Consider the following 23,709-nt stretch of genomic DNA (forward strand, 5'->3'; position numbering starts at 1 on the left):
TTTTTATTTTTGAAGCCCTTCTAAAATACACAAGAAAAATATTTTTTGAAAATATTTTTTATTAAAAAATTATATTCAAAACAAGCAGTTCATAGACTTTTTTTTAAAGCTAACTCAATCTTAATTACCTTTTTGAAGCGGGTTGGTTCCTCCCGATATTTCTTCAAGCTTTGACTCTTTGAGCTGATTATGAGACTAATCTAAACATGCGTGAGTCAAGGATAAAGATATTTATACTTCCTCTAAATTTGACATATGGAAAATGAACCAATACCCTTTATTTTTCAATTATTCAGTTCATTTACTACCAACTGAGCTATCTTTAATCAATTGATAGAACTTTTGAAAATAGTTTTTTATATGGAATGTTACCCATAATAAAAAATACTCTATCGTATTCACTAGAATAGAGTCCATAATAAATTGAGGGAATTTTTTTTTTTTTTTTCACCTGTTATGAAATTATCTTCTGCCATCTTAAAACAATATTATTTTGGATCTTAAAAATTAAAGAAATTAATGTTGCAGTATAGTAATAAAATTTTTAAAATATTTTTTTTACTCAGAGAGATATAAGAAACACTAAATCCATTTTCCCACCAAAATAATACATGTTTTCTTTCATATTATAATTAAGTCATCAAAAAGTGCCTTAAATAAGAACTTTCCAAGCAGAGATAACAAGCACCCCCAAGCCACCGCTAGCATCAGAGTTGCACCGGGTGTAGTCAGCACTCATTAGAGCCATCCACAGGTGATAACTTACTTCCTTATCCATATTCCTTTTCCTTCAACAACCAACGCAACAAAAGCACACACTCTAACAACTCTCTGACATTCAATGAAATCCGTTTAGCGTTATAATTTTCTTCGAATTTGAAAAAAAGAAAAGAAAAATTATCTCACTTTGGTGGGTTAGAACCAAAAAAAGACGTATATGCTCAATTTTTCTGTTCTAGGCTAAACATAATGATGGGTTCAGCTTGTGTTTCTCTATTTTTATTTATGTATTATTTTACATACTCTGAGAGTACTTAACTCGAATATGTGTATTTGAACTATGCTGGATTATATATTTTGAATCATTAGGGGTGTGAAAAAAACCAAATGAATCGAACTGAACTAAAACTGATTCAAACAGCACCAAAGGAATCATTTTTTTCCTTTTTTGAACTGGTTCAAGAACCTAGCATTTTTTCTAACCGGTTCAGTTGAAGAACCAAATTACTTTACCAATTAGGTTTGGTTCGGGCTACAAACCGAATCGAATCGAACTGAACCATATTCACTCTTAGGAGTATGAAAAATCAAATGAACCGAATAGCAAACCAAACTAAATTGCATCATATTTTTTCTAAATCAGTTTAAAAACCGAACCATTTTCTCCGAAACTGTTCAATAATCGAATCACTTTAAATCCGGTTTGGTTTGCCGAACTAAACCACTTTTCTGGTTCGGTATAGAAAACCGAACCGAACCGAACCATGTACACCCCTAATAGCTACTGCTTTATGCTGCAGTTTAGACTTACAAGTTATAAATTCTGATCTTATAAAAGACATTTGCTATCAGCAAGTACTATGCCCAACTTAAAAATTTGAAATTGCTTTGCTTATGTTCAGTTATATTCTATTTGACACTTTGAATATTTCTGGTGTTTTCTATTTTTGTGTCATGGATTTATTCATTGCAATGGTCAATGGGGATGATTCTCTCATCTAGATTGAGGTAGTTTAGTTGATGACTGTTGAATATAGCTAGGCTATTAGACTAGACTTAGTGGATTATGTTTCCCTATTGAATATAGCTGGTTTACAAATTGCCATGGTGTTTTGAAAGGGGTCATTATATGAATATGGAGTTATGTCAAATAGTTCAGCATGTGTCTGATGGATGATTTGTATGGATGATTTGTTTAAGCAGTATGAATGACTACATGACATGTTATCTTACAGCTTACAGGGTGCAATTTTTATCCCAAAGAAAAGAACTTATATAGTTTCCTAGAACTAGGTGTATATTTAATATTCTTCTGGAACACCCTCTTTCTTTTTTGTGGGGTGGATGTCACAGGTAGAAACAGAAAGAGGCTGTTCTCTTGGCCAAAGAAAAAGGCTGGATTTTAATCCGAGAAATATTGTGGTGAAAATTGAAAGAAAGAATGCATGTGGCATCTCAAACCTTCATCTTAAATCTAACTCCACAGGTTAATCATTTTCTCATTTTCTTCCTTTTTTCTTTTTTTTCTTTTTAAACTTCATGTTTTTGCATCACCTTGTTCTTTCTATATTGAAAGAGGCCAGTGATGGCAGTTTGTTGCTTGTTCTTTAGTAACATAAATATTTGTTTGCAGATGACCGGATACAAGCAGAGAGTCGATGAGCCTATTGTGCTTAGCCAGAACTGTAGACGTTCCAGTCTTTCATTGAAGCTTAGACATGGTGAAAGAAATATTTTAAAAAGGCACTGCTGCTTTCTGAATTTTATCTCAAATGGCATGGTGATGAGTTTGAGCAAATCCTGTATAATATAACAAAACCATTTAAATTTCGCACATAATGACATGACAAAGCTTGGGGCATTGCAATATTTCTCCTTCTCATTATAGTATCAATGTTCTTGTTATCTGACTCAAACATCACTATCTTGACAGTTTTGGCCCAGTCATTCCTTGATTGCCTCACAGCACTATGCATGTCATTTTTTTTTTTGAATCTGTTTGAATGATTTAGATTCATTTTGAAATGCCATTTCTTTTTTACAGGGAACATATTAAATGTCTTCCTACTGCTTCTGTATTATCAGGTGCCAGTTTTTCTTTTCTGGCAGTATGCATTCTTCAATCCTAAATCATAATTTATATATTAATAATTTCTCCTGGACTTTGATTTCCTTGTTGTAGATGCCCAAATTTCTTCTACTCAGTTTGAGGAGTTCTCTGTCTCTGTTGCTGACATCAATGATGTTAAAGAATTGAAGGTATCATACAATATTTAATTGAAATAAGTGTGAATAATAAGAGCACAAGAGGAAAAAAATCCATAGAAGATAGACAAAGAGGGGGAAACGGCATAATTTGGAGGAGAGAGAAAAACAAGGATAGCTCAGAATTTATAAATGGGGTGGGGCTATGGTTGGAATGAGTCCTTTTCTGAGAGCAATGAGTGGACTTTAGGGAGAGACTTGATTCATGGTAGGTAAAGGCACTGCAGCAGAAGGGCGTGTTAGGGATGCTTGTAGGGGCCAGCTGAAGACAGTGGTGATAAATCCAATTCAGAGGAGAAGGAGGTCATCAGCAACATCAGTAGTTGGAGTACAAAATGGGGTAGTCTCAAAAAATCATTTTCCGAAGTGAGATAGGCAATTGTGGATTGGTGTCTGGTGAATAAGAATGGTGCCTTTTTTGAAGAGTTAACGCGAGAATAGCCCAAAAATGCATTTGGTTAACTTGGCAGGGTTTTAATCGTCATGTTGTAAGAGTTAAAACAGAACATGTACAAACAAAAATGCGGGGAGGAAGCATGTAAATAAGATGTAAAGCTTCTAGATTTAAAACATATAAGTTGAACTTATGTAATACTGTTTGAACAGCTCTATTTGCTCATGAAGTACAGCTGCAGTGTAACTAATTATTTAGTTATATATGCTTGATATCTACATTATTCAACGATAAGCATATACAATATCATGATTTTTCTCAAAAACATAAAGTCTTTTAACAAAAAGATGGAGTGGAGAGGAGCATATGTAGTTTTTCTGTTAAATTCTTTTTAAATATTTTAGCAGCACTTATGTTCTAATAATGAGCAATGGCCTGTTTAATGTCCATCATCACATTTAACTTTTAAATTATGTATTCATGATTGCCATATGCTCATGAATTTAAAATTTTGAACACTTTTAACTCTTTTGTCCAGATGAGGGTAGAAGTATCTGGAAACAAAACTCAAAGGATCTTTGATGATGTCCTTAAAAAAATGGTTGCAGCAGCACAACCGATCCCAGGATTTCGAAGAATAAAAGGAGGTAAAGTATTTACTTGAATTTGGAATTGAAGAGCACTCTGTAGTCTGTAGTTTTATTTGTGTATTGGGTATACTATACAAAAACAATGTATTTGCTGCAGTTACTTCAAGTCACAAGCACCTGGCATGCATAATCATAATAATTTTCATACGATGTTGGCATTGTTTGATCCCCTTGATTTGTTCACATTTGTCATGAATTTTGGTGGTGACTCATGTTCAATTTGTTTCAACACCATTGAATGATGTTATTTAGATGCATAATTGTGTTTGGTTAGGAGGATTATATCCCTTATCCAAAGAGAAAAGAGAAGAAAAAGAAGATAAGAAAGAACTTTTTTATGTATATCTTGTATATGATAATTATAACCAGTCATTTTTTATTTCTATTTATTTTGCAGGTGGCCCAAAATCTTTTTTGAATTTGTAGTTTACAAATTCTGTATAACATGATTTTTTATTATTTTTTGTCAAGCATTGTAACTATGTTCTGAAAGCATGAAATTTCTTGTAGCTTCTCAGTAAATATCGTGAGAAAGGTTCTTGGAATAACAATGAATTTGAAATGTAATGAATCTTAATCTATTCCTAAGATAATAACAAAAAAATAGATAGGCTGATGGAAAGATTGACTGATCATGATATTATGAGTAGAGATGCTAGGCAGCTCTTTATTTCTTAAACTTAAGTCTTCACTAGAAAAGAAGATTTGTATATTATTGGATTGTAATATATTTGTACAAGAGTTCTCTATTTAAAGAGATTAAAAAACCTAATGGGCTAAGCCCAAATACACTGATAGAGTATTCTATTACAAAATAATAATAAAATAATTCTATTATTTACAATACTCCCCCTCAAGCTGAGGAATAGATATTTATCATTCCCAGCTTGGTAGTAAGTTCCTGAAATCTATCATTAGGAAGATCCTTGGTTAAGACATCAGCCAATTGACGACCAGAAGGAATCTATGGAGTAGTGACCAGTCCACTGTCTAATTTCTCTTTAATGAAGTGGCGATCAATCTCAATATGTTTGGTTCGATCGTGTTGAACTGGATTGTGGGCTATACAAATAGCTGACTTGTTATCACAAAGTAACTTCATAGATCCTTCATATCTCACCTTGAGATCATCTAAAATGATTTTCAACCATAATAACTCACAGATACCTTGAGCCATAGCTCGAAATTCTGCTTCTGCACTTGATCTAGCAACCACATTTTGCTTTTTACTTCTCCATGTTATAAGATTTCCACAGAGAACATACAATATCCCGAAGTAGACCGTCGGTCAGTCACGGATCCAGCATAATCGGCGTCTGTATAAACTTCTAAGGATAATTTTCCTCCTCTCTGGAACAATAGTCCTCTACCTGGTGTGCCTGTCAAATATTGGAGAATCTTGTCCACAACTTGCAAGTGTTTCTCCCTCGGATCATGCATAAATTGGCTAACAACACTAACTGCATAAGCTAGATCAGGTCTAGTATGAGCTAGATATATCAATCTGCCCACTATTCGTTGATATTGTCCTTTGTCAACTGGAGAGCTCTTATTTTCACTTCCTAGTCTGTGATTCTGCTCAATCGGAGTACTGGAAGGTTTACACCCAAGTTTTCCTGCTTCTTTAAGGAGGTCAAGAACATACTTCCTTTGACAAATAAATATCCCTTACTTCGAATGAGCAACTTCTATCCCAAGAAAATATCTCAATTTTTCAAGATCTTTAACTTCAAATTCAGCAGTCAGTCTTTTTTTCAGAGCACATTTCTCATCTATATCATCCCCTGTTATAATAATGTCATCAACATAAACTAGAAGGATAGTGGTCTTACCTTCCAGAGAATGTTTAAAGAAAAGTGTATGATCCCCTTGGCTTTGCTTGTATCCCAATGAAAGCATGACTTTGGTAAATCTTCCAAACCAAGTACGCGGGGATTGCTTCAAACCATACAACGCCTTCTTTAACCTGCAAACTTTATTATCTCCATTTGTAGAGTTAAATCCTGGTGGAATCTCCATGTAAACCTCCTCTTCTAATTCACCATTGAGAAAGGCATTTTTCACATCAAATTGGTTCAAATCCCAGCTAAAATGAGCAGCGAGGGACAATAGAACTCTTACAGTGTTCATTTTGGCCACTGGAGCAAATGTTTCTTCGTAATCAATGCCTGTGTGCATCCCTTGGCTACCAATCGAGCTTTATACCTTTCAAGAGTCCCATCAGAATTATACTTCGGAGTATACACCCATCTGCACCCTACTGTCCTTTTTCCATTTGGCCTGTCAACAACTTTCCATGTATTATTCTTCTCCAATGCATTCATCTCCTCATGCATGGCTTGAACCCAATTATCATCCTTTAATGCTTCATGTACTGATTTCGGGATTGAAATGGAGTCAAGTGCTGTAATAAAACTCCTATGCTGCATAGAAAGATTCTTAGAGGAGACAAAATGAGAAATAAGATATTGGGTACAAGACCTTTTCCCTTTTCTTACAGCAATGGGTAAGTCATTAGAATTAATATCAGGCTCAGGAATAAAAGAAGTAGTGTGTTCAGTACTTACTAGCGGTTCAGGCGATTGCAGCTGCTGTTGGGGCAGTGTGGGTTGTTTCTTCCTTTGGTACAATAGTTTGGGTGTCCCAGCTTTGCATACTTTCTGTCTATCAATAGGAGGCATGTCACATGAGGAATCAGATGAATTTTCAACCTCAGCAATTAAGTCTTCCTTCTCATTGTCATGTAGTGTAACTACTGGAGTAGAAGATATAGGTAACAGAAAGGGAGACTCAGACTCGAAGAAGATGGATGAAGCTTCTACACTATTCTCCCCCTGAAGCTGAGGTGTAGAAAGTAAGACTCAGATTCATGGAAGCTAACATCCATAGAGACAAAGAATTTACGACTTGGAGGGTGGTAACATTTGTATCCTTTCTTGTTGGGAGCATAACCAAGGAAGACACACTTAAGGGCTCTAGGCTCTAATTTACTCCGATGTTGTTTATGGATATGGACGAAGGCAACACATCCAAAGATACGAGACTGGAGACTTTGCATAATTGGAACAGAAGGAAAAAAAGAGGTCATGAGATGAACAGGACTTACATGGCCAAGGACTCTGGAAGGCAAGCGGTTGATCAAATAGGCTGCAGTTAATAAGGCTTTTCCCCAGTAAGAGTTGGGTACAGATGTCTGAAATAATAATGCTCTGGTGACTTCAAGCAAATGTCGATTTTTTCTTTCAGCAATCCCATTCTGTTGAGGGGTATCCACGCATGTGAGCTCATGAATCATACCCATATCTGAAACGAATTGTGACAGATGCTGGTTGACATACTCCGTACCATTGTCAGATCTTAATCTCTTAATACTTTTACCAAACTGTGTCTCAATCATTTGATAAAATCGAATAAACAATTCTGGTACTTCTGACTTATCTTTCATCAAGAATATCCATGTCACCCGAGTGCAATCATCAATAAAAAAACAAACCACCTAGCACCTGAAATATAATGTACTTTAGAAGGGCCCCAAACATCTGAATGGATAAGAGTAAAAGGCTCAATGCTCTTTATTGAACTTGAAGGAAAGGGCACGCGGTGGTGTTTTGCAAGCTCACAAACATCACAATGGAAGGAGTCAATTGCCTGATCCTTAAACAAAGAAGAAAACATTGACTTTAATAAGCCAAATGACGGGTGCCCCAGGCGTTTGTGATGAAGCCAAATCTGTGAGAATGAAGTAGACGAGTGATGACTCATCAATAATTGATTCCCGGTATCCCTTGTAGCATGCTCTGGAATGAGATAGTACAACCCACCTTGCTCCTTAGCAACTCCAACCGTCTTCCCCGTGGTGATATCCTGAATAACACAATGGGTAGGAAAAAAGTGACAGCACAATTCATGTCAGTTGTAAGCTTATAAGTGGAGATAAGATTTGTAGAGAGCTGAGGAACATAAAGAGCATTCTTTAAAAATAAGGAAGGTTGAATTTGAATGTTACCAGAACCCATAACTGATTTGTGGGATCCATCAGCTATAGCTATAGTACGGATACCACTAGTAGGGTGATATGAAAGAAAAGAATCAGCTAGACAGGTCATATGATCAGTTGCACCAGAATCCATATCCATGAATTTTTGAAATCAGTGCAAGATGTAAGAAGAGATGTAGGGTGTGCGATCTTAACAAACATAGTTGATCAGAAAAATAAAAAATATTTTTTTTTGAACAGTACCGGTGAACAGTGCGCGTGAATAGTACCGGTGAATAGTGCGCGTGAACAATAGCGCTGAACAGTGTCGTGAACAGTAGCGCTGAACAGTGCTGTGAACAGTTTTTTTTTTTTGTTTTTTGTTTTTTGAGCTGTTTCGGCCGTCTGATGAAAAGGAAACCTCCGTAGAATGATAGATCTGAGAAAATGGAGTGAAACAGGGGCCCTCACGGTCCAAAAGGTCCCCAGAAATTTTTTCCGACGGCGGCTTTGTGGCAGCGAGAGGCAAATAGGGTTTGATTTTTTTTTAAAAGCGGTGATTTGCGGAAGCAGAGCCCTCAGAATCGAGAGCTCTGATACCAACTAGAAAAGAAGATTTGTATATTATTGGATTGTAACATATTTGTACAAGAGTTCTCTATTTAAAGAGATTAAAAAACCCAATGGGCTAAGCCCAAATACACTGATAGAGTATTCTATTACAAAATAATAATAAAATAATTCTATTATTTACAATATCTTCTCTCTTCCTACAGCTCACTATCAAACCATAAAACTTCTAGATATTACATGCAGGAGTCTTTTTTGTTCACAATTAAAAATGATACTAATAACAAAACAAAAACAGCAACATAACTAGACCAACAATAATAATTATAATGACTGATAAATAAAAATCTATAATGATAAGCATGATAGATGGAGATTTCCATTTATGTCAATTGAGTCCAAAAGATTTTCTTTAAGCTTCCCCATCTTTTTCTTTGTAACTTCATTTTTCTTTCATCAATAAATTTTTACATTTTTCCTGTTTTTGTATGGATGACCAATTGCTGCTCTATCAATTTGAGGACTGCTAGGAAAGACGCCAGATGTAAGTTTTTTTCTTTAATGATTGTGAAGCCATCAATTTACTGATTTCAGTTTCTGTTAGCTCTTATTGTCATTGGAATGCCGATAGAAACCCAGTGGTTTTCCTGTCTCTTCTTCCCATTTATAGGTATATATAATGCCACTCAAAGCCTGGATGTGATAGGTCAAACAAAACAATTTTGAGACTCATTTATTAGGTTCTGTTACGTTGAAGGCGCTGAATATTTATTTTTCAGGGTTATAGATAGAATTGAGAAAATTATAGGGACCTTTTGTGGCTTGTTATGGATAAAAAAGGATGATTTTCTTTAGGTAATCTGGTCCTTAAAAACCATCATTCTTTGGGTAAGTAAATTATGGAGCTTACCCTTCAGTCATTAAAGGAGTGGGATGGATACTACTATGCAAACTAACTAACAAGTTTATCCTTAAAGTCGGACATGATTATTGTGTTCATTTTTGGGAGTTCCTGCTTTTCCTTATTTGCATAGTTTTCTTGTGTTGCATGAAACTCTTAAGATTCCTGCCATTTAGTAATAGTGACCAAAGTATCTCTAGGAAAAAAAAATAAAAATTCTCTTTTGAAAATTTTATTAATTATTGGGAGGCTGTAAAATTGGTTGTGATACCCAATCTCCTTGATTCTGCTTATTTTTCATGAGAATTGGGTATAAGAGCTTGCTAATTTGATGCTTTTTTTTCCCATGTTTCTTCGGTACTTTTAATCTTAATGTGATGCTTTTATTGGATGCTTAATTTGATACTTTTATCCATTCTCCGAAAAGTGGTGCTTTCCATTTTCTATTCCCATTTGAATTTACAATGTACCCTTTATAGCTTTAGCAGATGATGTAAATCATTTGTTGCAAACGATAGTAGTTTACAACAGGATTATGAAACGTATTTTCTGAGCTTGCTGACTTCATAAAGCTATACCACCTAGCACCTAATATTTTTTTACACAAACTTCGGAGGATATATTTCATATATGATTTTTTGATTTCAAAAGCCAATGGAATATAGAACTTCATATACAACTATTAGCCACTCAGTAGGAACAAATAGTCACTTAATAAAAAGCAATAACCATTATCTGATGTAGAACATCATTTACAATTATTAGCCACTCCTTAGAAAAAAATAACCAGTCAACATAAGGCAATAGTCATTCATAAATTTCTTTTTAACTTCATTTTGTTGGGAACTCGGTTCCCTCAAGCTCGGCTAAGCAGCCTTTGCGCGGAAGTCAATCAGCAAGATCCTGATCTCGGATCTCGACAATACCTCGGCCTGAACTTCACCAGGTCGGGCAGCGCAGCGGAAAATCAAAACGAAAAACGGGAGAGAGAGAAGAACACAAACAGATTTTAACGTGGGAAAACCTTCTCTAATGAAGAAGTAAAAACCCACGGGACCTAGTCCAGATCAAAAATCCACTATGAAAATAATGGTTACAAAGAATCAAGATTCACCAATGTGGTGGTTAACATAACCTCTCCAACAATGGTGATAGTCAAACTCCCCTAGAGATGTTTCATTCAAACTCTCTCTAGAGATCTCTCAAATACAAAGCATAAAACTTTGCCCAAACAATTTTCTCTCAAATTTCTTATCTCTCTTTTAATCTCTAACCTAGCCTCCACCCACAATTAATGAATATATGGAGGAGGTGAGATCTAGGGTTTAGGGTTTTTAGGAAATCCCTCAATGGGCTTGGGCTTAGCATTGAAGGAGGAAGCCCAACAAATCTCCCCCTCCGACTTCAATGCGTCGGCTTCAGCATCAACTCGGCTCCTTCACAGCAGTCTTCAAATTTTCTTGTTGGAACCGGCTTTGTCATCATGTCGGACCAATTTTGGTCAGTGTGCACTTTGACGAGTTCGAGCTCTCCACCTTCCACCACATCTCGGATCCAGTGATACCTCACATCAATATGCTTAGTATGGGAGTGATAGGTCGAATTCTTCGCAAGATGGATTGCGCTTTGATTGTCACAACCCAACTCGTACTTGTCTTGATCATGGCTGAGTTCCATGAGGAACTTCTTCATCCACAACATCTCTTTACTTGCCTCAGTAGCGGCAATGTACTTAGCCTCGGTTGTCGATAGTGCAACACATTTATGAAGTCTTGATTGCTAAGAGACAACTCCTCCAACAAATCTCATCATGTATCTCGTCGTCGATTTCCTCAAGTCCGAATCTCCCCCTTAATCAGAATCCGAGTAGCCTTGCAACTCGGCTTTGCCTTCTCCAAATCGGAGGCATAAATTGGTCGTACCTCGGAGGTACTTGAAAATCCACTACACTGCTTCCCAGTGCTCTCTGCCGGGGTTTGACAGATACCGGCTTACCATTCCAACAGCATACGCCAAGTCGGGTCTAGTGCAAACCATTGCATACATCAAGCTTCCGACGGCGGATTGGTACGGGACCTTCATCATCTCATCTTTGTCTTCATCAGATCTCAGACATAGCTTCTGATTCAGCTTTATGTGTCCGGCTAAGGGGGTGCTCAATGTTTTGGCTTTGTCCATGCTGAATCTCTTCATAATCTTCTCAATATACTTCTCTTGACTCAGCCACAGTAGCTTCTTCTGTCTATCTCGGATAATCATTATTCCGAGTATCTGCTTTGCAGGGCCGAGGTCCTTCATTGCGAAGGACGAGCTCAACGCCTTCTTCAGGGCGGATATCCTCGATTTGTCCTTCTCTACAATAAGCATGTCGTCAACATATAACAACAAAATCAAAAAATCTCCGACCTTATACCTCTTCACAAATACGCAGTGGTCGGCTTCTGTCTTCTCAAACTTGTGATCAGTCATGAATGATTCAAACTTCTTGTACCACTGCTGAGGTGCTTGCTTCAAGCCATAGAGACTCTTTTTCAATCGACATACCAAGTCTTCTTGGTCTGGAGCTTGGACCACTTATGGTTGCTCCATATAAATTTCTTCTTCTAAACCGTGAAGAAATGTCGTCTTCACGTCCATTTGTTCTACCTCGAGGTCCAAAGAAGCCGCTATGGCTAACACGGTTCGGACCGAGGTCATTTTCACTACAGGAGAAAAAATCTGCTCAAAATCTACACCCTTATTCTGATTGCAGCCTTTCACTACAATCTGGGCTTTGTTTCTTGGCTTCTGCCCGTTCTCTTTATTCTTAATCTTGTAGACCCATTTATTTTTCAGAGCTCGTCTTCCTTCAGGCAACTCGGTCAACTCATAAGTCTAATTCTCTTGCAGAGACTTTATCTCGTCTTGCATTGCCTTTTCCCATTCTTCTTTCTCTATTACAGCCTCATCATAACTCTGAGGCTCACCGTCTTCAGCAACGACGGTGTATTCATCAGATGGGTATCTTTTAGAGGGTCTTCTTTCTCGAGATGGATATCTCGGCTGTTCTTCAGCTCGAGAACCTGGTTCATCATTCTCATCCCGGATCTCAACATCAACTCAAACCTCAGTGTCTTGGTCATCTTCAGCTTGTTGCTGGTCATCAATTTCTTCCTTCTCTTGATTTTCTCCCCTTGCTTCAGCTCGGACAGGAGGGATGGGTTCTTCACGTCTGACAGTAACCTGGACTTTGGGCTTCGAGATGTCATGAATGGTCTCATCTTCATGAAAGATCACATCTCGGCTTCTCACTATCTTCTTATTGATTGGATCCCAAAGTCAAAACCCGAACTCACATCTCGACGAACCAAGATAGATGCATTCTTTTGTTTTCGCATCAAGTTTTTCCCTTTCATCTTTAGGGATATGCACGAAAGCTCGACATCCAAACACCTTTAGTTGATTATAGGCCGTTTTCCGACCTGTCCAGACTTCTTCTGGAATTTCTCCTTCGAGTAGCCGTGATGGTGAGAGGTTGATTAAATCAACAGCAGTTCTGACGGCTTCTCCCCAGAATGATTTCGGCAATCCGGCATTGGATAACATGCTTCGGACCTTCTCTTCAATAGTTCGGTTCATCCTCTCAGCCAGTCCATTCAACTGTGGAGTCTTGGGGGGCGTCTTCTCAAGTCGGATCCCGGCCGCTCTGCAGTATGCATTAAATGGGTCGCAATACTCACCATCATTATCAGATCGGACAACCTTCAATTTCTTGCTAGTCTCCCTTTCAACCATTGCATGAAATTTTTTAAATGATTGGAGTACCTGGTCTTTAGACTTCAACAAATATACTCACACTTTGCAGGAATGGTCATCAATAAATGAAACAAAGTACTGAGCTATTCCAAGGGATTTCTCCGACATGGAGTAGACATCAGTATGGACGAGGTCAAGAATATACCTGCGTTGTCTGGGTTGATCCGGTCTCACAAAAGAAACTCGGCGCTGCTTTCCTGATAGGCAGTGCGTGCAACTCTCCAACGCTTGGCCTTTCAACCCGGTCAGTAATCCTTTCTTGTTCAGGATCTGGAGCCCTTTCTCGCTCATGTGGCCGAGGCGCTTGTGCCATAGCTCCAAGCTAGGTTCATCTCGGACAGAATTGGCTTCTCCGCCATTGATCTTTCCTTGCATCACGTACAAGGAGCCTTCCTTCTTACCTCGGGCCACGACCAAGTTTTCCTTGGCCAGCTTCCATCTAACACTACCGAAGTAGTGCACTAACCCGGCATCGTCAAGCTTGCCTACCGAGATTAGGTTCAAACGCATATCAGGTACATGCCTCACATCCTTCAACACAAGTCGGCATCCGACATCTGTGGTCAGGGTTACATCACCGGCACCAACAATCTTGCTGGTCACTTGATTTCCCATCTTCACGACTCCAAAATCACCACCTCGGTAAGAGGAGAAAAAACCTTTGTGTGGAGTAACGTCGAAGGAGGCACCGAAGTCAACAATCCAGGTGCAGTCATCATATGCAACATTTAAATAATTATCCTCACCAAGGAGGAATATCTCGGCATCCGGGTTGGCAGCCACCGCAGTGGTGCTCTTGTCTTCCCTCTTTTTGGGAATAATCTGATCCGGCTTCACAGAGCCGTTCTTCTCATCATTCTGCAGGGTTCAGCAGTCTGGCTTCTTATGACTTGTCTTTCCACAGTAAAGACACTTCAACTCATATCTCGGCTTTGACCGACCTCTGGACTTTCCTCTTCTATCAAGATCTCAACCCCGGCTCTTGCTTCTACCCCGGGAGTCGGATTTACCTCTGTTCTCAGCAATGTTGGCCTCAGACGTGCTCGAAATACTTCGTTCTCTTCTTCTGGCTTCTTCGCCCAGGAGGCTGTCTGTCACGACATCCATCTTCAATTTTCCATATGGAGGCGAATTATTCAAGGTCACCACCAGAGTATCCCAGCTTTCTGGCAGCGAGCTCAACAGCAGCAAGGCCTGCATCTCGTCATCATTTTTCATCTCAGCCTTTCACAGCTGATTCACAATACCTTTGTAGGTGTTGAGGTGTTCAATCATGCTCATGCCGTCCTTGTATTCAAACTTCACAAGTCGGCGAACCAGGTGTGCTTTGTTCCTGGGAGTCTTCTTCTGAATCATGGACTCCAACTTCGTCCACAACTCGTACGCGTTCGTAAATTCGGACACGTGCTCAAAGAGGCTTTTGTCAATATATTTTCTGATCGTAGCTACCGCCTTACGACTCTGAATCTCCCACTCCTTATCAGTTTTGCCTTCCAGTCTCTCATCACGGATAATGGGCTCGTGTAAATCTTTGCAATAGAGATGATCTTCCATCATCGGTCTCCAATAGGTGAAATTGTCTTCGGTCAGCTTGAACATATCTCCGTCATGGGTTATGCCACTGGTCTCCATCTCGTCTCCCTCAGAACCCGTCGAACTCGGGCTTTGATACTGTTGCTGTACATAGTATAGAAGTCCCACATCGAGTGTGTCTCTTTGTATTCTTCAATTGGTTTGCTATATAATAGCACCAATGTTGTGTAGTTCAATATAACAAGGATTACAATGAATACCTCTTGTCTCTTGATAATTAACATGGTATCTAGAGCCTAACAAGAGGAATCCTAATCCGCGTTTTTTTTTTCCGGTGGACCACTTTCTGCTGAGTAAAATATATATATTTTTTTCCGGAAACAGTCATAGCTGTCAGTTTCCGGCTTCCATATATCGTCCACGGACCTGTCTGATCACTGCCGCCATTAGGCACCGCCGTCCACCGCCGTCTCCGGCGAGTTTTCCGGCGATTTTTCCGGTGAAACCCATATCGATCTGATCGCCACGAGAAGGCGCTCCTTTCTGTCCAGGACCCATCCTCAGATCCTCCTACACGCGCTCTCAAGCGCGTCAAACAACGGCTGCAACTCGTTTTGTTGCAGCGGCGCGTCCCACTCCGGTTGGCCGTCGTACCACCACGGTTCCCTTCGTCTTCTCCTTGCTCACTTGGATCTGTCCTCACTTTGTTGTTTCGACTTCGTTTCGGCTTCCTACGGTGTCTTTTCCCTTGCTGGTCACTATTCACAGACGTTTCTTTGCTTTTTGTTGCTGTTCATTTTTGTTTCAGGTAACCCATGGCTGATTTGTCACCCCACAATGCATCCAAGGGTTCTCAAAAGGCTGACCCACCTGTTTTTTCTAATTATGTTAATGTTCTGCTGCACGTCGACAAGTTGGATGGCTCCAATTATGATTCTTGGGCTTCTGATCTCCGACTTTGGCTTGATGGACAGGACTACACTGACCATCTCATTACTAAGGCTGAGTCCATCTCGGTAGATGTACGCCCTCATTGGAAAAAGGTTGATGCTCAGTTATGTAGCATCATCAAGTCTACCATCCACTCGTCCTTGAAGCAGATTTTTCGTGCTCACGTCACTTGTGAGTCTGTTTGGCGTCAGGCCAAGTCACTTTATACCAATGACACTCAGCGACTCTATGAGGTTTGTCAAAATTTGATCACTACTATTGCTGCTCAACAACTTGATGTCTCTATGTCTGCTTACTTGGGAAAAGTTCAGGGCCTCCTTCATGATTTCAATGAACTGTTGCCGCCTGCTGCAGATCCTGCTAAAGAACTTGAGCAACGCAACACGTTCTTCATGCTCATGGCTCTTTATGGTTTGCCCCCGGCGTATTCTGTCAACCGGGATCAGATCTTGGGCTCTACTACTGTTCCATCGCTTGACTCTGTTTGGTCTACGTTGCTTCGCATTCCACCTAAGACTTCTATGGAGCCTGCAGTATCTGCTCCCTCTTCAATTGACCCATCTGCCCTTGTCTCCAAGGGTTTTGCACGTGGACGCAAACCCTCTACGAAACGCTTTCTCTGCACTCATTGCAAAAAGTCGAGCCATACTATTGATCGTTGTTGGGATCTTCATGGTCGCCCTCCTCGCTCCGCTCATTTTGCTCAGACTACTATTCCTGCCTCGGACTCTGCCTTGATTGCTGGATCACAGCCACCTCCTGGTACCACTGCCTCTAGTGCACACACGGGTAATTCCTTTGCTGGTGTTTCGCACTCGCCCTCTCTTGGTCCATGGATTCTTGATTCTGGTGCATCTGACCATATTTCTGGTAATAAGTCTTTATTTACCTCTCTCTGTACGTCTGGTCCCTTGCCCAGTATCACTATGGCTAATGGGTCACTAGTTCAGTCCCAAGGGATTGGCACTGTTCTCCTTTTTCCTTCTATTCTCATTGAGAATGTGCTTTATGTTCCTCATTCTCCTTTCAACCTTATTTCCATTAGTCGCTTGACTCAATCCCTTGACTGTACTATTTCTTTCACTAAAGAGTCTGTCATTTTGCAGGATCGGAGCTCGAGGAGGACACTTGGCGTCGGATCTGAGTCCAATGGCCTTTATCAGCTTTCAACTTCTGTTCCAGTGTGCTATGTTGTGGATTCTCCGCTTACTATCCACGCTCAGTTGGGTCATCCCAATCTTGCTAAGCTCCAGAAGATGGTCCCACGTTTCTCAAATTTATCTAGTTTGTCTTGTGAGTCGTGTCAGTTAGGGAAGCACACTCGTAGTTCGTTTCCCGATCGTGTCAGTCGTCGGTCTTCGTCTCCTTTTGCTTTAGTTCATTCAGATATTTGGGGTCCTAGTCGTACCGTTTCCACTATGGGGTACAGATATTTTGTAACTTTCATGATGATTATTCTCGATGTACTTGGTTATTTTTAATGAAAAATTGGTCTGAATTGTTTTCTATTTTTAACAAGTTCTTTAATGAAATCCTTACTCAATTTGGTGTTTCGATTCACATTTTTCGAAGTGACAATGCTCGTGAATATTTGTCTCATCAGTTTCAAACCTTCTTTGCATCTCACGGCATCCTTCACCAGACATCATATTCACACACCCCTCAACAGAATGGGGTTGCTGAACGCAAGAACCGTCACCTAATTGAGACTACTCGGAAACTTTTGTTACATGGTCATATCCCATTCCAGTATTGGGGCGATGCTGTCCTCACAGCTTGTTATCTCATTAATCGGATGCCTTCCTCCGTACTTCATAATCAGGTACCACATTCTGTGTTGTTTCCCCATCAACCTTTGTACCCACTCACTCCTCACATCTTTGGTTCTACTTGTTTTGTCCACAATCTCAGTCCTGGCCTTGACAAGTTATCTGCTAAGTCACATAAATGTATTTTCCTGGGTTACCCTCGCTCACAAAAGGGTTATCGTTGTTATTCTCCTAGTCTTCGTCGTTACTTTGTCTCGGCGGATGTTACATTCTTTGAGTCTATTCCATTCTTTGACTCCTCCTCCCATCCCAGTGATTCTGTTGCTACTCAGCTACCTTTACCACCTGTTTCAGTTCACTATATACCTTCACCATCTCCTTCTTTAGATGTCCCCGTCCCTGTTCCCGCCCCTGTTCCCCCCCTCCAGGTCTATCATCGTCGGCAACGTCCCCCTGTTCCCCAGGACCCTGCCCCCCCCGAGTCTGCCCCTATTGTTACTGAGGCTCCTGTGGACTCACTTCCGTCATCATCTCCTCCGGCAGCTCCGATCCTTCCGTCTGACATTGATGTGCCCATTGCACTCCGGAAAGGTACTCGTGATTCTCGTCCCCCTCCCAGGTATTTAATAAATTTGAGTTATCATCGTCTTTCACCATCCCATTTTGCTTGCCTCTCTTCTCTTTCTTCTGTATCTGTTCCTAAAACTACAGGTGAGGCGTTATCACATTCTGGTTGGCGACAGGCCATGATTGATGAGATGAGTGCACTTCAGAGTAGTGGTACCTGGGATCTGGTTTCCCTTCCCTCTGGGAAGTCTGTTGTTGGTTGTCGATGGATATACACGGTTAAAGTTGGTCCGGATGGTCAGGTGGACCGTCTTAAGGCCCGCTTGGTGGCTAAAGGTTATACTCAGATATTTGGCCTTGACTATGGTGACACATTTTCTCCCGTGGCGAAAATGACTTCTGTTCGCCTCTTTATTACTATGGCAGCTATTCATCACTGGCCTATGTATCAGCTGGACATAAAGAATGCTTTCCTCCATGGTGATCTGCGGGAAGAGGTTTATATGGAGCAACCTCCTGGGTTTGTTGCTCAGGGGGAGTCTAACCTAGTTTGTCGTCTCCGAAGATCCTTGTATGGTCTAAAGCAGTCTCCCCGGGCTTGGTTTGGAAGGTTTAGCACTGTTGTACAGCAGTTTGACATGACTCGAAGTGAGGCTGATCACTCAGTCTTTTACAGACACTTTGATTCAGGTTCTATTTATTTGGTAGTATATGTTGATGATATCGTCATTACAGGTAATGATACTCATGGCATAACTCAGATAAAACAACATTTGTGCCATCATTTTCAAACAAAGGACCTTGGAAGACTCCGATATTTCTTAGGGATAGAAGTGGCCCAATCCAAAGATGGCATTGTACTATCACAGAGAAAATATGCTATGGATATTCTTGAGGAAACAACATTGTTAAATGCTAAGCCCGTTGATACTCCTATGGATCCAAATGTCAAGCTTTTACCAAATCAGGGGGAGCTATTTTCTGATCCAGAAAGGTATAGAAGATTGGTTGGGAAACTGAACTATCTCACAGTTACTCGACCAGACATTTCCTTTGCAGTCAGTGTAGTAAGTCAGTTCTTGAATTCTCCCTGTGAAGATCACTGGAATGCAGTAATCCGTATCCTCAAGTACATCAAGACTGCTCCTGGCAAAGGTCTTCTCTATGAAAACAAAGGTCATACCAGAGTTGTAGGATACTCAGATGCTGATTGGGCAGGTTCTCCTATTGATAGAAGATCCACTTCTGGGTATTGTGTATTCGTTGGAGATAACTTGATTTCCTGGAGAAGTAAGAAGCAAAGTGTAGTTGCTAGATCAAGTGCTGAAGCAGAATATCGCTCCATGGCCACAGCTACCTGTGAACTCATTTGGTTAAAACAGCTACTGAAGGAACTCAAGTTTGGAGACACTGGCCCAACATCTCTCATTTGTGATAATCAAGCTGCTTTGCATATTGCTTCAAATCCAGTGTTTCATGAAAGGACTAAGCACATTGAGATAGATTGTCATTTCCTTAGGGAAAAAGTTCTCTCAGGAGATATAGTCACTCGTTTTGTCAACTCAAATGATCAATTAGCTGATGTATTTACTAAGTCTTTGAGAGGACCTAGAATAGACCAGATATGTAACAAGCTTGGTGCATACGATCTATATGCTCCAGCTTGAGGGGGAGTGTTGCTGTACATAGTATAGAAGTCCCACATTGAGTGTACATAGTATAGAAGTCCCACATCGAGTGTGTCTCTTTGTATTCTTCAATTGGTTTGCTATATAATAGCACCAATGTTGTGTAGTTCAATATAACAAGGATTACAATGAATACCTCTTGTCTCTTGATAATTAACAGATACCACTGTTGGGAACTCGGTTCCCTCAAGCTCAGCTAAACAGCCTTTGCGCGGAAGTCAATCAGCAAGATCCTGATATCGGATCTCGACAATACCTCAGCTTGAACTTCACCAGGTCGGGCAGCGCAGCGGAAAATCAAAACAAAAAACGGGAGAGAAAGAGAAGAACACAAACAGATTTTAACGTGGGAAAACTTTCTCCAATGAAGAAGTAAAAACCCACGGGACCTAGTCCAGATCAAAAATCCACTATGAAAATAATGGTTACAAAGAATCAAGATTCACCAATATGGTGGTTAACATAACCTCTCCAACAATGGTGATAGTCAAACTCCCCTAGAGATGTTTCATTCAAACTCTCTCTAGAGATCTCTCAAATACAAAGCATAAAGCTTTGCTCAAACAATTTTCTCTCAAATTTCTAATCTCTCTCTTAATCTCTAACCTATCCTCCACCCACAACTAATGAATATATAGAGGAGGTGAGATCTAAGGTTTAGGATTTTTAGGAAACCCCTCAATGGGCTTGGGCTTAGCATTGAAGGAGGAAGCCCAACACATTTATTTGATATATAAGTTCTTTTACGGCTATTAACCACTCAGTGAAAACAATAATCATTCATTGACAAGTAATGACCATTTACAAAAATATTTCCGGAGGGTATTTTTTTCTACTACGTAAAGTATAATGGCCCTTTTGTCTAATGTGGACTGTGTTCCTTCTTAATAATTTAAACTTTTTATGTTCTTTACGATTAAATTATCTTTCTGAGTAGTCCTTGCCATTAATTTTCCCTATTTTTATTCATATGGAAGTTATTGTTTACAACAGCAACCTTGACCACCAACTGTATGTATGTCATCAATGAAGACATCAAAATGGGAAATGAAATTTATCCTTGATATTTTGTAACATGAGAATCTTATCCATGTTAGGACATGATTTTTCTTGCATTAAGGATGGTGATTGAGATAGAGAACAAATACTACATGATAGTATCAGGAAACTTATGTGTGTAATACACAGTTTAGTTCAATATGTGCAAATTCAACTGTATAAGTCTTGTATATAAAGGAGATCCATTCAATTTCATGGTTGTATTATATGTTGTGTTTAACAGATACCAAAAGACATTTTATTAGAAGTGCTTGGACCTTCCAAAGTTTTCAAGGAAGTTATCAAGAAAATAATTAACTCAACCGTAGCTGAATATGTGGAGAAGGTATTTTTTCATATGCTGAATATATAGTATTTCCTAATTTTGTTGCTTCCAGGAAATTTCATGGCTAAGTTTTAATTCATTCTATGTCCCTTTATAAATAAGGGAAAAATGCATAAATACACCTTGAACGTTACCTCAGTTTCAAGTAGCCTCCTTGAACTTTTAGGTCGCAGTGAAAGCTTTTTAGGCTTTCTAAAATATGCAAATAGACCCTCGTGTCCAAAAATTAAGCTATAATCGGTTATCACATGTGTTGATTAATATGCATGAAAATATCTGATTTGTCCATTTTTTTTAAAAAAATTATCTCCTTCATTTATTTTCAATTTCCAAAAAAAAAAAATATTGAATAATTTTAAAAGAAAATAAATTAAAATTAGAAAATATTATTAAAAAGGAAAAAGTATGTATCATTTTAAAGGAAGTAAAATTGTGTCATTTTAAGTGAGAGAAAGAGATAAGCAAAGACGGAGAGAGAGTGGACAAAAAAAATAAAGATGTGGGTCTCACTTCTTTGTGAGAGTGAAATGACACAAATTGTGTCATTTAAAAGGACAAACACTTTTCCTTATTAAAAAATTTCAAAATAATATGGATAATTTTGAGATTATCATGTGTATTAATCAACAAGTAGAAGTCATATGATGAATAGTTTTTGTTAAACTTATGTATGGGAGATTTATCTACAAGATTCGAAAAGTTTAAGGACCCAATATACCATGGAGACTTATGCCTTGCTTGACGATTGAGATAATAAACTGCCATAGCTCTCAACCAATGCAAACAAAATTTCAGGGTCAAGTTCCTAACAAAGCAAAACTCTTTCATGTTCAAGAGGACTATGACATGGATCATTAGACTAATACTTTTTGATGCCCAGGATCCTCATGTGTATGCAAGTGCAAAGCGTACTGGTATCTTCATGGGGTTTCTCTTGCATGGACTTAAAGAACTAAAGCTTTTAGAAAGAAAAGAAGTTTAAAAAGAAGATGGGGTGTCGACCCACTTATTGTGGTTTGTCGTTTGGCCCATTGATGGATGTATCTTTTGTAAAGGGTTTTGGACTCCTTCGTACCTTTCTCAACAGTGGTATTTGGAGAGAAAAGACTTGGCTGCGTTGGGTATTTGGAGATTGTGATATTTCAAGGTCTTCGCAGAAAGCTAGTATGACCCTAATATTTTGAAGAGAAAAGACTTCTGCAGAAGTTGCCTTTAGGTAAGGGCATGATGTTGGGCTTCACACTTGAGGGGAGAATGTTGGAAATAATTAAGTGTGACTAGTGATGAAGTTTCAAACCGATTGGAAATGTTCCAAGTGAGTACATATAACTGCAAAAAAAACTCATACAACTTTAGCCTTAAGGTTTTGGGTTGAGATGTGATGTTGGCTCACTTATTGTGGTTTGTTGCTTGACGCATTGATGAATGTATCCTTTGTAAAGGGTTTTGGGTTCCCCGTACCATTCTTAACTAGCATACATTTTGGAAAGGAGAGTCGATACATTCAAGCTTAAGTCTTACATCCATCAGCTTTAGTATTTATAGCTGAGGTCTGATTGCATGACCATAAAAATGGATACTCATTCAAGCTTTAGTATTTATCCATCAGCTTTAAATTAGTGTTTGGTTTGGCAGTATGCAATGCAATATATGCCAAATCTATGCTGCCATGAATTTGAAATTTAAAATTTGTACATTATATGTCATGTTTTCTTTCAAATATTTTTGTGGAGGGCGAATCTTTTAACTCTAGTGTAAGATTAAGAAATCTTATTTCGTATTTCAGTCGTTTATTTCCATATATCTAACAGTTATGGTTTATTTGAAAATTATAATTAATTAATAGATATAAGTTGTTAGATGGACAGTAACTATTGGCTAATATGAAGAGTAAGACTTATTAATCTTACATTAGATTCAAAAGATCCTCCCTCATTTTTGTTTTTGTTATATAGAAACTTCAAACTGTTGCTTTTCTATTTCTCTTATTACCAATATTTTAGGGAAAAATTCATTGCAGGAGCGTTTGATGGTTACCAAGGACCTGAGAGTTGAGCAAAGCTTTGAAGACCTTGAATCTACTTTTGAGGCGGGAGAAACATTCAGCTTTGATGTTGTAGTTCAGATTCAAAAATAGAATTGAATCACATTTGATCAAATTTTATGAGACTTTGCTCTTTCAATGTGATAATTTCTCAATGCCAAATATAACTCTTATTACAAGAAAGTATTACTATCTCTACAATTTCATCTAAAACAATGTTTACTCCTAGTGCTGGTAATCACCCCTTTTTCTCGAGTATCGATTATGAAAAGCAAAAATATCTCTTAAACAAGCTCTTAACTCGTGAATTCTAGCAAGTAAATTTTAAGGTTTCTCTTTCTGAATACCATTCATGGGCTAATATAGAAACTGAATAGCCATTTTTTATATTTTTTTACATAAATGGCCACCTTTTTTTTGGGGAAAATGTAAATTTGTATTAACCCAAATGATATACAAAATAGACGGGCATACCCTGCTACAAGAACAACAAAATAATAGG

General features: G+C 38.9%; 1 protein-coding gene across 2 annotated transcripts; it reads left to right on the forward strand.

Annotated features, from left to right (window-relative positions):
- The first annotated feature begins 676 nt into the window (after window positions 1-676).
- LOC133315415 (uncharacterized) lies at window positions 677-23,408 on the forward strand. Of its 2 annotated transcripts, none has more exons than XM_061517046.1 (9): window positions 677-754; window positions 2,074-2,206; window positions 2,354-2,463; window positions 2,765-2,805; window positions 2,903-2,979; window positions 3,918-4,026; window positions 9,106-9,119; window positions 21,062-21,163; window positions 23,184-23,408. In XM_061517046.1, the coding sequence occupies exons 2-9, from the start codon at window positions 2,162-2,164 to the stop codon at window positions 23,298-23,300; spliced, it is 615 nt and encodes a 204-aa protein (XP_061373030.1). In that variant the 5' UTR covers window positions 677-754; window positions 2,074-2,161; the 3' UTR covers window positions 23,301-23,408. The 2 variants fall into 2 exon arrangements, with proteins under 2 accessions (XP_061373030.1, XP_061373036.1); XM_061517052.1 differs by having other exon boundaries at window positions 23,167-23,326.
- The last annotated feature ends 301 nt before the right edge of the window (window positions 23,409-23,709 follow it).

Source organism: Gastrolobium bilobum, unplaced genomic scaffold, assembly GCF_033153095.1.
Source record: "Gastrolobium bilobum isolate Gb01-03AN ecotype WA unplaced genomic scaffold, APGP_CSIRO_Gbil_v1 utg49266, whole genome shotgun sequence".
NCBI classification, from domain to species: domain Eukaryota; kingdom Viridiplantae; phylum Streptophyta; class Magnoliopsida; order Fabales; family Fabaceae; genus Gastrolobium; species Gastrolobium bilobum.